The sequence below is a fragment of the Taeniopygia guttata genome, chromosome 31, assembly GCF_048771995.1.
Source record: "Taeniopygia guttata chromosome 31, bTaeGut7.mat, whole genome shotgun sequence".
Taxonomy (NCBI): domain Eukaryota; kingdom Metazoa; phylum Chordata; class Aves; order Passeriformes; family Estrildidae; genus Taeniopygia; species Taeniopygia guttata.
Genome location: NC_133056.1, coordinates 604,667 through 617,939, shown reverse-complemented (window position 1 = coordinate 617,939; position 13,273 = coordinate 604,667). Strand labels below are relative to the sequence as shown.

Here is a 13,273-nt window from a genome sequence, read left to right as displayed (position 1 = left end):
ATAGGGCCGGGGGGGTCCCTATAGGGCCGGGGGGATCCCTATGGGGCTGTGGGGTTTCTATGGGGCTGTGGGGTCCCTATGGGGCCGGGGGGTCCGTATAGGGCGGGGGGGTCCCTATGGGGCGGGGGGGTCCCTATGGGGCTGTGGGGTCGCTATAGGGCAGGGAGGGTCGCTATAGGGTGGGGGGCGTTTCTATGGGGCTGTGGGGTTTCTATAGGGCCGGGGGGTCCCTATGGGGCCGGGGGGGTCGCTATGGGGCCGGGGGGTCCCTATGGGGCCGGGGGGGGTCTCTATAGGGCCGGGGGGTTTCTATAGGGCCGGGGGGGTCTCTATGGGGCCGGGGGGATTCCCTATAGGGCCGGGGGGGTCCCTATGGGGCTGTGGGGTCCCTATAGGGCCGGGGGGGTCTCTATGGGGCTGTGGGGTCTCTATGGGGCCGGGGGGTCGCTATGGGGCCGGGGGGGGGTCCCCAAGTGAGTTCCGGGGTGGGGGAGGGGCGGCCGATCCTCCCCAAACCTCGCGGAGTTCCGGGAAGGGGGGGGAGGGGAGGGGAGGGTTAAAAAGGGGGAGGGGTCGCTCGGGAACCCCCCCAAAGTCTCGGGGGGGGTTGGGCGGGTCCCGAATTTGGGGCGGGGTCCCTTTTTGGGGTGGGGGGGTCCCGTTTTTGGGGGGGGGGTCCCGTTTTTGGGGCCGCGGGGCCCGGGCAGGAAGGGCGGGGGGGGAGGGGCGGTGCCGGAAGTGACGTCACGGGCGGGGGGGGCGCGCAGGGGGGACCCCGACTCCCGCCGCGCTCGCGCCGGAGCGGAGACCCCCCCCCAAAAACCCCAAAAACCCCAAAAACCCCCAAAACCCGCCCGCGACCCCCGGGGCTGGCGGGGACCCCCGGGGGGGGCGCGGGGCTGAGCCCCTCCCCCACAACCCCCCGGAACAGGTACAGGGTGGGGGAGGGGAACGGGGGTGGGAGACCCCCCCCAAAAAACGGGGGCACGGCCCTGAGGGGGAGGGGCCGCGCCGGGGGGGGATTTGGGGGATTTGGGGGATTTGGGGGGTGGGGGAGGGTCCGGGGGGGTTTTTGGGGGGGTGGGGGCACCCCTGGGTGGGATTTGGGGGATTTGGGGGGTGGGGGAGAGCCCGGGGGGGGTTTTGGGGGGTGGGGGACCCCGAACTCCCCCCCCGGGTTCGTTTTTGGGGGTGGGGGGCGCCCCTGGGTGGGATTTGGGGGATTTTGGGGGTGGGGGAGAGCCCTGAGGGCCTTTTTGGGGGGTGGGGGCACCCCTGGGTGGGATTTGGGGTGGGGGGCACCCCTGGGTGGGATTTGGGGGTGGGGGTACCCCGGAACCCCCCCCAGGGTCCTTTTTTGGGTGGGGGGGCACCCCTGGGTCCCTCCGGGCCCTTTTTTGGGGGGTCCCGTGGATTTGGGGGTCCCTTTTCGGGGAGGGGGGGGGGGTGACCCTGTGGCCCCCCCGCTCCATTTTGGGGACCCCTCCCCCCTCCCCCCCCGCGGGTTTTTGGGGTTCACGGGGGGGGGAGGGGCCGGGGTGGGGACACCCCAAATGTGACCCCTCCAAATGCTGACCTTTGACCCCAAATGCTGACCTTTGACCCCCAAATGCTGACCTTTGACCCCCAAATGCTGACCTTTGACCCCAGTTTTGCCCCATGGGCCCGCGATGGAGGTGAGGGGTCACATCCTCCCCCCCGGCACCTACGGCCCTGCAGGTACTGTCACCCCGTGACCCTGTGACCCCGTGACCCCGTGACCCCGTCCCTGTCACCGTGACCCCGTGACCCCGTGACCCCGTGACCCCTGTCCCTGTCCCCCCGTGACCCCGTGACCCCGTGACCCCGTGTCACCGTCACCCCGTGACCCCGTGACCCCTGTCCCTGTCACCCCCCTCCCCCCTTGGGGACACCCCCACTGTCACCCCCGGGACCCCCCAAATCCCCCCCCCATTCCTGGGCCCGGGTGTCCCCCGCTGTCCCCAAACCCTGGTGGCACTCGGTGTCCCCAAACCCTGGTGGCACTCGGTGTCCCCAGCCCCGCTGTCCCCAACCTCTGTCCCCTGTCCCTGTCCGGGCACTTTGGGGACCTCCCCGGTGTCACCCCTGTGGTGGCCCTGAAGCCCCCCAGGCTGTGCCCCAACTCTGGAGCCCTGGTGGCACCCGGTGTCCCCTGTCCCTGTCCCCTCCCCTGTCCCTGTCCCTGCCCTGTCCTTGTTCCCTGTCCCCTCTCGCTGTCCGTGTCCCCAGTCCCTGTCCCTGCTGTCCCTGTCCCTGTCCCCACTGTCACCCCTGTCCCTGACTGTCCTCAGTTGCTGTCCCTGCTGTCCCTGTCCCTGACTGTCCCCAATTACTGTTCTCTGTCCCCTGCTGTCCCCATCCCTGTCCCCAATCCCTGTCCCCACTGTCGCTGTCCCTGTCCCCAATCCCTGTCCCCAACCCCTGTCCCTGCTGTCCCTCACTGTCCCTCACTGTCCCTGTGTCCCCGTGTGTCCCCAGCGCTGTCCCTGTCCCTGTCCCCACTCACTGTCCCCACTGTCCCCAATTCCTGTCCCCATCCCTGTCCCTGTCCCTCACTGTCCCTGTGTCCCCATCTGTCCCCAGCGGTGTCCCTGTCTGTCCCTGCTGTCCCCACTCACTGTCCCCCTGTGTCCCCAGCGGTGTCCCTATCACTGTCCCTCACTGTCCCCATGTGTCTGTCCCCAGCGGTGTCCCTGTCCCTGCTGTGTCCCTATTGTCCCTCACTGTCCCTGTGTCCCCAGCGGTGTCCCTGTCTGTCCCTGTCCCTGCTGTCCCTGTCCCTCACTGTCCCTGTGTCCCCATGTGTCCCCAGTGGTGTCCCTGTCCCCAATCCTGTCCCTGTCCCCTGTCCCTGTCCCTGCTGTGTCCCTCACTGTCCCGTGTGTCCCCAGCGGTGTCCCTGTCTGTCCCTGTCCCCAATCCCTGTCACTGTCCCTGTCCCTCACTGTCCCCACTCACTGTCCCCATGTGTCCCCAGCGGTGTCCCTGTCTGTCCCTATCACTGTCCCCACTGTCCCTGTCCCTGTGTCCCTGTCCCCACTCACTGTCCCTGTGTCCCCATGTGTCCCCATGTGTCCCCAGCAGTGTCCCTGCTGTCCCTGTGTCCCTGTCCCTGTCCCTATCACTGTCCCCACTGTCCCTGTGTCCCCTCTGTCCCCAGCGGTGTCCCTGTGTCCCTGTCCCTATCACTGTCCCTGTCCCTGTCCCCAGCGGTGTCCCTGCTGTCCCTGTCTGTCCCTCACTGTCCCCTCTGTCCCCAGTGGTGTCCCTGTCTGTCCCTGCTGTCCCTGTGTCCCTGTCCCTGTCCCCAATCCCTGTGTCACTGTCCCTGTCTGTCCCCTCTGTCCCCAGCGGTGTCCCCACTGTCCCTGTCTGTCCCTGTGTCCCCAATCCCTGTCCCCACTGTCCCTCACTGTCCCTGTCTGTCCCTCACTGTCCCTGTGTCCCTGTCCCCACTCACTGTCCCTGTCCCCAGCGGTGTCCCTGTGTCCCTGTCCCTCACTGTCCCTGTCCCCCTGTGTCCCCAGGGGTGTCCGCGGGGCGGCTGCAGGAGCTGCGGGAGCGGCAGCGGGCGCTGCGTCAGGCGCTGGGGCTGCGCCTGCGGGAGCTGCGGCGCCTCTGCCTGCAGGAGGCCGTGAGTGACCCCTGGGTGACCCCTGGGTGACCCCTGAGTGACCCCTGGGTGACCCCTGGTGACCCCTGGGTGACCCCTGGGTGACCCCCAGTGACCCCCAGTGACCCCGGGTGACCCCTGAGTGACCCCTGGGTGACCCCTGAGTGACCCCTGGGTGACCCCTGAGTGACCCTGGGTGACCCTGGGTGACCCCTGAGTGACCCTGGGTGACCCCTGAGTGACCCTGGGTGACCCCTGAGTGACCCCTGAGTGACCCCGGGTGACCCCTGGGTGACCCCCGGTGACCCCCGGTGACCCTGGGTGACCCCTGAGTGACCCCTGGGACTCCTGTCCCCCATGGATAGCTCAGATGACCCCTGGGTGACCCCTGGGTGACCCCTGAGTGACCCCTGAGTGACCCTGGGTGACCCCGGGTGACCCCCAAACCCTTCTCCCCCTCCCTGAGTGACCCTTGGGTGACCCCTGGGTGACCCCTGAGTGACCCCCAGTGACCCCCAAACCCTGACCCTCACCCACCGGCCGCCCACAATGACCTCTGACCCCTGACCCCAGCTCTGAGTGACCCCCGAGTGACCCCCACAACCCCAGAGTGACCCCTGGGTGACCCCTAAATGACCCCAGACCACCCTGAGTAACCCCGGGCTCATCCCCATCCGGAGGACCCCTCCCCCAAATACCCCCAGGACCCCTCCCCAAAACCCCCAAACCCCCCAGGACCCCTCCCCAAATACCCCCAGCCCCCCCAAACCCTCAGGACCCCTCCTCATATTCCCCCAAATGCCCCCAAACCCCCCCCGGACCCCTCCCCATATACCTTCAGCCCCCCCAAACCCTCTCAGGACCCCTCCCCAAATACCTCCAAACCCCCTCAGGACCCCTCCCCAAAACCCCCAGGACCCCCCTCCAAACCCTCAGGACCCCTCCCCATATACCCCCAAATGCCCCCAAATGCCCCAGGACCCCTCCCCAAATACCCCCAGTACCCCCCAAAACCCCCAGGACCCCTCCCCAAATACCCCCAAATGCCCCAGGACCCCTCCCCAAATACCTCCAAACCTTCAGGACCCCTCCCCAAATACCCCCAGCCCCCCCAACCCCCTCAGGACCCCCCAAACCCCCCCAGGACCCCTCCCCAAGCCCCCCCAAGCCCCCCGGCCCCCTCCCCACTGCCCTCCCCCCCAGGAGCTGACGGGGCAGTTGCCCCCCGAGTACCCCCTGGAGCCCGGAGAGAGACCCCAGCCCCCCCCCCGGCGCCGCTCTGGGGCGGCCCCCCCGCGGGGACCCCCCCCCGAGGTGGGTCTGGGGACATTTGGGGACATTTGGGGACATTTGGGGACATTTGGGGGGGGCTGGGGGGGTTTGGGGGTGTCTGAAATGTTCGGTTTTGGGGGTGGGGGTGGGGGGGCGCCATTCCAAACCCCACCTGGGGGTGCCCCCGGACCCCCACGGTGTCCCCTGGGTGTCCCTGGGTGTCCCCTGGGTGTCCCTGAGTGTCCCCTGGGTGTCCCCTGAGTGTCCCCTGGGTGTCCCCTGAGTGTCCCCTGGGTGTCCCCTGGGTGTCCCTGAGTGTCCCCTGAGTGTCCCCTGGGTGTCCCCTGGGTGTCCCCTGGGTGTCCCTGGGTGTCCCTGAGTGTCCCCTGGGTGTCCCTGGGTGTCCCCTGGGTGTCCCTGGCTGTCCCTGAGTGTCCCTGGGTGTCCCCTGGGTGTCCCCTGGGTGTCCCTGGGTGTCCCCTGGGTGTCCCCTGAGTGTCCCTGAGTGTCCCCTGGGTGTCCCTGGGTGTCCCTGGGTGTCCCCAGGGTGTCCCTGAGTGTCCCCTGGGTGTCCCTGGGTGTCCCCTGGGTGTCCCCTGGGTGTCCCTGGGTGTCCCCTGGGTGTCCCTGAGTGTCCCCTGGGTGTCCCTGGGTGTCCCCTGGGTGTCCCCTGGGTGTCCCTGGGTGTCCCTGAGTGTCCCCTGGGTGTCCCCTGGGTGTCCCTGGGTGTCCCTGGGTGTCCCCTGGGTGTCCCCTGGGTGTCCCCAGGGTGTCCCCAACATCCCCTGGGTGTCCCTGGGTGTCCCCTGGGTGTCCCCTGGGTGTCCCTGAGGTGTCCCCTGGGCCCCGAGGTGTCCCAAAGGTGTCCCAAAGGTGTCCCCACGGTGTCCCAAAGGTGTCCCCCCACCCTGAGGTGTCCCCACCCTGTCCCCATTCCCCCTTCCCTCATCCCCCATCCTCCCAATTTCTCCCATTTTCGTCCTTTCCTCTGATTTCCCCCATTCCCAAGTTCCCAAATTTCCATTTCCTCCATTCCCAAGTTCCCATTTCCCCATTTCCCCCATTCCCAATTTCCCAAATTCCCATTCCCTCATTCCCAATTTCCCACTTCCTCATTCCCCATTTTTTCCTCATTTTTCCCACATTTCCCCCCACTTATCCCCATTTCCCCCCATTTTCCCCCATTTCTCCCCAATTTCCTTACAGGTTAGCCGTTCCTGGCACAAGGTGCATGCCCAGGCGCATGCCCTGCTGCAGGTGCATGCACAGGTGCTGGAGGCTGCGTGGCACCCTCCCATTACCCAATTTTTCCCTATTTTCTCACATTTATCCCAATTTCTCCCCATTTCTCCCCGTTTCCCTGCAGGTGAGCCGTGGCCGGTGCGAGGCGCATGCCCAGGCACAGGTGCATGCCCAGCTGCAGGTGCATGCACAGGTGCAGGTGCAGGTGCAGGAGGCCACACAGCGCTCTCCATTTCCCCATTTTCACCCAAATTTCCCCCATTTCTCCCCATTTCCCTGCAGGTGAACCATGCCCGGTGTGAGGCACATGCGCAGCTGCATGCACAGGTGTAGCTGCAGGCGCATGCACAGATGCTGGAGACCATGTGGCACCCTCCCATTACCCAATTTTTCCCTATTTTCTCATATTTATCCCCGTTTCCTGCAGGTGAGCCGTGGCCGGCGCGAGGCGCACGCCCCGCTGCAGCTGCATGCCCAGGCCCCGCTGCATGCGCCGCTGCATGCGCAGGTGCAGGTGCAGGCGCAGGTGCTGGAGGCCGCGCGGCGCATGGCAGCGGTGCCGGGGCTGCCCCCCGAGCAGCGGCGCCGGCGGCAGCGGCTCCAGGCTGAGGCTGCCCAGAGGCTGCGGCAGCTGCGGGCGCAGCTCGGGACCCCCGGGCACGGTCAGGGGCTGGGGGGGAACGGGGGGCAGAGGGAAAATTGGGGGGCAGGAGAAATTGGGGGGCTGGGGGGGATTGGGGCACAGAGGAAATTAGGGGGGCAGGGGGGGCACAGGGGGAATTGGGGCACAATGGGATTTGGGGGGGAAAGGGGAATTGGGGTACGGGAGAGTTGGGGGCCGGGGGGAATTGGGGTACAGAGGGAAAATTGGGGGGCAGAGGGAAAATTGGGGGGCTGGGGGGAATTGGGGCATGGGGGGATTTGGGGGAGCAGGGGGGTAATTGGGGTGTGGGGGGAATTGGGGAATGGATTGGGGGGATTGGGCTACAGAGGGAATTTGGGGGGCAGGAGAAGTTGGGGGGGCAGGGGAGAATTTGGGGGGGAAAGGGGATTGGGGGGCAGGACAAATTGGGGGTCAGGAGAAATTGGGGGGCAGGGGGTATTGGGGTGTGGTGGGGATTGGGGTACAGGGGGAATTGGGGGGCTGGGGGGAATTGGGGGGCACAGGGGGAATTGGGGGTCAGGAGAAATTGGGGGGCAGGGGGGGATTGGGGGTGTGGGGGGAATTGGGGGGGAATTGGGGTACAGGGGGGATTGGGGGCAAAAAGGAGAATCAGGGGGGGGTCTGAGGGACTCTGGGGTTTCTGGGGGATTTGGGGGGTTTTGGGGGGCTCTGGGGGTTTTTGGGGGTGCCCAGGGCTGGGGGAGGGGCAGGTTTGGGGGTTCCCAGCAGCTCTGACCCCTCCCCGTGCCCCCCCAGATGAGAACGGGTCCCTGAGCGACCCCCCCGTGCTGGAGAACGGTGAGGGGGATTTGGGGGGGCTGAGGGGATTTGGGGGGCACCTGGGGGGCACCTGGGGGGCTGGGGGATTTGGGGGGGCTGGGGGGGCTACCTGAGTACCGGGGGGGGGGTCCCTGGACACTTGGGGGGCTACCTGAACATTTTGGGGGGCTGTTTGGGGGGCTGGGGGGCTATTTGGGGGGGCTGGGGGGGTATTTGGGGGGCTGGGGGCTCCCTGGACATTTTGGGGGTCTGTTTGGGGGGGCTCGGGGGGCTATTTGGGGGGCTGGGGGGCTGTTTGGGGGGCTGGGGGGCACCTGGGGGGGCACCTGGGGGGGCTAGGGGGCTGTTTTGGGGGGTTATTTGGGGGGGCTATTTGGGGGGGCTTTTGGGGGGGCTGGGGGGGCTCCCTGGACATTTTAGGGGGGGCTACCTGGACATTTGGGGGGGCTGGGGGGGCTATTTGGGGGGGCTGGGGGGCTATTTGTGGGTCTGGGGGCTCCCTGGACATTTGGGGGTCTTTTTGGGGGGGCTGGGGGGCTATTTGGGGGGCTGGGGGGCTGTTTGGGGGGCTGGGGGCTCCCTGGACAGTTGGGGGGGCTGTTTTGGGGGGGACTATTTGGGGGGGCTGTTTGGGGGGCTGGGGGGGCTATTTGTGGGTCTGGGGGCTCCCTGGACCCCTCTGTACCCCCGGGGGGGCTGCCTGGACATTTGGGGGGGGCTGCCTGCCCCTCCCCCCCCCCCCCCAAATCTCACCCCTCCCCCTCTCCGCAGGTGCCCCTCCCCCCCCCAAACCCCCCCCGGGCGGGCCCGGCCGCCCCTCCCCCCCCCGGGGGAGCCCCGAGCGGCCCCTCCCCCCCCCATGGAGCCCCGAGGGGACCCCCGGACGCCGCAGCTCCGTGGCCGGACCCGCCAGGTGGGGGGACCCCGAAATCTGGGGGGGGACCCCGAAATATGCGGGGGGGGACCCCAAAATCTGCATGGGGACCCCAAAACCTGGGGGGGACCCCTGAACGTGGGGGGGACCCCAAAATCTGGGGGGGGACCCCAAAACCGGTGGGGGATCCCAAAACATGGGGGGGACCCCAAAATCTGCATGGGGACCCCAAAATCTGGGGGGGGACCCCGAAACCTGGGGGGGACCCTTAAACCTGGGGGGGACCCCGAAACCTGCGGGGGGACCCCAAAACTTGGGGGGGGACCCTGAAACCTGGGGGGGACCCCAAAACCTGGGGGGGGACCCCGGAACCTGCAGGGGGGGGGATGAACCCCAAAACCTGCATGGGAACATCCCTCCTGAACTCCAAAATCCTCACCCCAAAAATCCTGCCGGGGGGGGGTCCTGAACCCCAAAATCTGCGTGGGAACTCCTCCTGAACCCCAAAATCCTCACCCCAAATCTGGCTGGGAGTGTCCCACCTGAACCCCAAATCCCTCATGGGAACATCGCCCTGAACCCCAAAATGTCCCCTCTGAACCCCAAAAATCCCCTTCTTAACCCAAAATCCCCTTTTTTTCCCAAAACCCCCCAATTTTTCCCTAAACCCCCTGATTTTCCCTCAAAACTCCCTGATTCCCCCCCCAAAAAATCCTTTTCCCCCCAAAACTCCCTTATTTTAACCAAAAAATCCCTTTTTCTCTGCCAAAAATCCACTTTTTCCCCCAAAACTCCCCATTTTTCCCTAAAACCCCCTAATTCTTCCCCAAAACTCCCTTATTTGTTCCCAAAAAAATCCCTTTTTTTGGCCAGAAATCTTTTTTCCCTAAAATCCTCTGATTTTCCCCCAAACCCCTGAAAAACTCCCTGATTTCCCCCCAAAAAATTCCTTATTTCGCCCCTAAACTCCCTTTTTCCTCAAAAAAATCCCTTTTTCTCGACCAAAAATCTCCTTTTTTTCCCCAAATCCCCCGATTTCTCCCCCAAACTCCCTTATTTTTCCCAAAAAATCCCTTTTTTTTCCTAAAAACCCCCCAATTTTCCCTCAAAACCCCCTAATTTTTCCTGAAAACTCCCTTATTTTTCCCCAAAAATCCCTTTTTTTTCCCAAAAAAACCCCAATTTTACCCCCAACCCCCCCGATTTTTCCCCCAAAACCCCCTAATTTTCCCTGAAAACTCCCTTATTTTTCCCAAAAAATCCCTTTTTTTTCCCAAAACTCCCCAATTTTCCCTCAAAACCCCCTAATTTTTCCTGAAAAATCCCTTGTTTCCCCAAAAAAATCCCTTTTTTTTTCCCTAAAAAACCCTAATTTTCCCCCCAAACCCCGCAATTTTTCCCCCAAAACCCCCTAATTTTCCCCCAAAACTCCCCGATATTTTCCCACCCCCTCCCGAATTTCCCCCAATTCCCGTTTTTCCCAATTTTTCCCATTTTTTCCCGTTTTTTGCCCGTTTCCAGCCCGGCGCGGACTCTGCCCCGCAGCGCCTCGAGCCTCGAGGGCCGCAGCGTCCCCGCCACGCCCGTGCTGGGCCGGAGCCCCCGCGGGCGGTGAGGGAAAAAATGGGAATTTTGGGGGAAAAAACGGGATTTTGGGGAAAAATAACGGGAATTTGGGGGGAAAAAACGGGAATTTTGGGGGAAAAAATGGGATTTTGGGAAAATAACGGGAATTGGGAGGAAAAAAAATGGGATTTTTGGGGGGAAAACGGGAATTTGGGGATAAAATAATGGGATTTTGGGGGGAAAAAATGAGATTTTGGGGAGAAAAATAACAGGAATTTGGGGGGAAAATGGGATTTTGGGAAAATAACGGGAATTGGGGGGGAAATAATGGGATTTGGGGGGAAAAAATGGGATTTTGGGAAAATAACGGGAATTGGGGGGAAAAAATGGGAATTTGGGGAAATAACGGGAATTCGGGGGGAAAAATAACGTGATTTTGGGGGAAAAAATGGGATTTTGGGGGGGAAAATGGGATTTTGGGAAAATAACGGGAATTGGGGAGGGAAATAATGGGAATTGGGGAGGGAAAATGGGATTTTTAGGGACAAAAACCGGGATTTTGGGAAAATAACGGGACTTTGGGGGAAAAATGGGAATTTGGGGGGAAAAGGGATTATGGGGGGAAAATAACGGCAATTTGGGGGAAAATGGGAATTTGGGAAAAAAACAACTGGGATTGGGGGGAAAATCAGGATTTTTTGGTGGGAATATGAGGGTTTTTGGGGGGAAATAAGGTTCTTAGGGTTTCTTTTTTTGGGGGGGGAAGAAAGTGTTTTTTTTGGGGGAAAAGTGTGGGTTTTGGGATTTTTTTGTGCGTTTTTTTTGGGGGGTAAATAAGGTTTTTAGGGTTTTTTTGGGGGGGAAGAAAGTGGTTTTTTGGGGGTAAAAGTGTGGTTTTTGGGATTTTTTTGCGGGAAATGCGTTTTTTTGGGGGAGAAAAAAAGGTTTTTTATGGGGGAAAAGGGGATTTTTTGGGGAAAAAGGAGATTTTTTTTGGGAAAAAACTGATTTTAGTATTTATTTTTCTAAAAAATCTCATTTTTTCTCTCTCCCCCCCCAGCCCCGAAGCCCCCCGGGGGTTGCCCCCCCGGCCCTGGTCCGGCAGCCAAGACTCTCAATTGGGGGGGGTCGGGCTGGGAGGGTTGGGGGCTGCTCCCCCCGCCCCTCCCCCACCCCTGCCCCTCCCCCCCCGCACCCGCCGCAGCAACAGCTCCGAGGCTCTGATCGATTGGGGGGGGGGCGGGGGGGGGTCGCTGAGCCCCGAGACCCCCCCGGGGCTGCGGGGGGGGGGTGGGGGAGGGGCGGGGGGCGCGGCCGCCCCTCCCCCCCCCTCGGCCGAGCAGCAGCGCCGCAGCCAGAAGTGGTTGGCGCTGGAGGGGCTGCGGGACTGGTACCTGCGGCACACCGGGACCCCCCCCCGCGGCCCCTGGGCCCCTCCCCCACCCCCCCCGCCCCTCCCCCAGCGCCGCCGGGACCCTCCCCCCGCCCCTCCCCCGCCCCCCGCCCCTCCCCCCGCCCTGCCGCACTCGCTCAGCTTCGCCGCGGCCCTGGGCAGGTACGGGGGGGGGAGGGGCGGCCCGCGCTGGTGACGGGGGGAGGGGGGGGGGGTATTGGGGACCCCCCCCCAGGGTGGTGGGGACCCCCCCCGGATCGATTGGGAAACGCTGGGTGGGAGTGTGCCCCTCCCCCACCCCGTTTTGGGGACCCCCCCCCGCCGCCCATCCCCCACCCCAGTTCAGGTGTCCCCCACCCCCCCCCTCCCATGTCAGGGTGATCCCCCTCCCCATTTTCGGACCCCCTCCCCATTTTAGGGACCCTCCCCCATTTTGGGGACCCCCCCCCAATTTTAGGGATTCCCCCCATTTCGGACCCCCCACATTTTGGGGACCCCCCCCCCATTTCGGACCCCCCCCCCCCCAATTTTAGGGACCCTCCCTCATTTTAGGGACCCCCCCCATTTTGGGGACCCCCCCCCATTTCGGACCCCCCACATTTTGGGGACCCCCCCCCCCCACTTCGGACCCCCCCCCCAATTTTAGGGATCGTTCCCCATTTTAGGGACCCCCCCACATTTTAGGGACCCCCCCCCTCATTTTGGGGACCCCCCCCACTCAGGTCCGGGTGTCCCATAACCCCATTTTGGGGACCCCCCCCCATTTTAGGGACCCCCCCCCCACATTTTAGGGACCCCCCCAATTCTGGTGACCCCCCCCCCCCATTTTGGGGACCCCCCCTAATTTAGGACCCCCCTCCACCTTTCAGAGACCCCCCAAAACGTCCCCAAATTGGGGATTCCCCCCCCAAATTTCAGCCCCATCCCCCCCAAATTTGGGGTCTCCCCCCTCAGTCCCCCCCAATTTTGGCCCCCCCCCCCTTTTTTGGGGTCCCTCCCCTCCCCCCTCTGCTCCTTTCCCCTTCCGGGGTGGGTTTGGGGGGGTCGGGGGGTCCCCAAATTGGGGATGGGGGAGGGGCGGTGCGGGGGGGTCACTTTGGGGGGGTCTAACTTTTCTTCCTCTTCTCTTTTTTCTCTTTTTTCCTCTTTATTTTCTCCTTTTCCCCCTTTTTTTTTCCCGTGATTTTCTCCTTTTTTACCTTTTTTTCTTTATTTTCTCCTTTATTTTCTCCTTTTTTCCCCTTTTTTGTCATTTTTCCCCTTTTTCCCCTTTATTTTTTCCTTTTTTCCATTTATTTTCTCCTTTTCCCCTTTTTTGTCATTTTTCCCCTTTTTTCCCTTTATTTTTTTCTTTTTTCCATTTATTTTCTCCTTTCCCCCCCCCCTTTTTTTTCCTTTATTTCCTCCTTTTTCCCTTTATTTTCTCCTTTTTCCCCTTTTTTTCCCTTTATTTTCTCCTTTATTTTCTCTTTTTTTCCCCTTTTTTGTCATTTTTTCCCCTTTTTTCCCTTTATTTTTTCCTTTTTCCCTTTATTTTCTCCTTTTTTCCCCCCTTTTTCCTTTACTTTCTCCTTTTTCCCTTTATTTTCTCCTTTTCCCCTTTTTTCCTGTGATTTTCTCCTTTTTTACCTTTTCCCCTTTATTTTCTCCTTTATTTTCTCCTTTTTCCCCTTTTTTGTCATTTTCCCCTTTTTTCCCTTTATTTTTTCCTTTTTTCCATTTATTTTCTCTTTTTTTTTCCCCCCCTTTTTCCTTTACTTTCTCCTTTTTCCCTTTATTTTCTCCTTTTTTACCTTTTTCCCTTTATTTTCTCCTTTTTTCCCTTTTTTGTCATTTTTCTCCTTTTTT

The 13,273-nt window shown here is 62.1% G+C and overlaps 1 protein-coding gene across 1 annotated transcript; it reads left to right on the top strand.

Annotated features, from left to right (window-relative positions):
• The first annotated feature begins 660 nt into the window (after window positions 1-660).
• CCDC120 (coiled-coil domain containing 120) lies at window positions 661-11,634 on the top strand. Its single transcript, XM_072920502.1, has 9 exons — window positions 661-931; window positions 1,651-1,719; window positions 3,549-3,655; window positions 4,838-4,948; window positions 6,576-6,810; window positions 7,569-7,610; window positions 8,364-8,505; window positions 9,988-10,077; window positions 11,093-11,634. The coding sequence occupies exons 2-9, from the start codon at window positions 1,671-1,673 to the stop codon at window positions 11,619-11,621; spliced, it is 1,305 nt and encodes a 434-aa protein (XP_072776603.1). The 5' UTR covers window positions 661-931; window positions 1,651-1,670; the 3' UTR covers window positions 11,622-11,634.
• The last annotated feature ends 1,639 nt before the right edge of the window (window positions 11,635-13,273 follow it).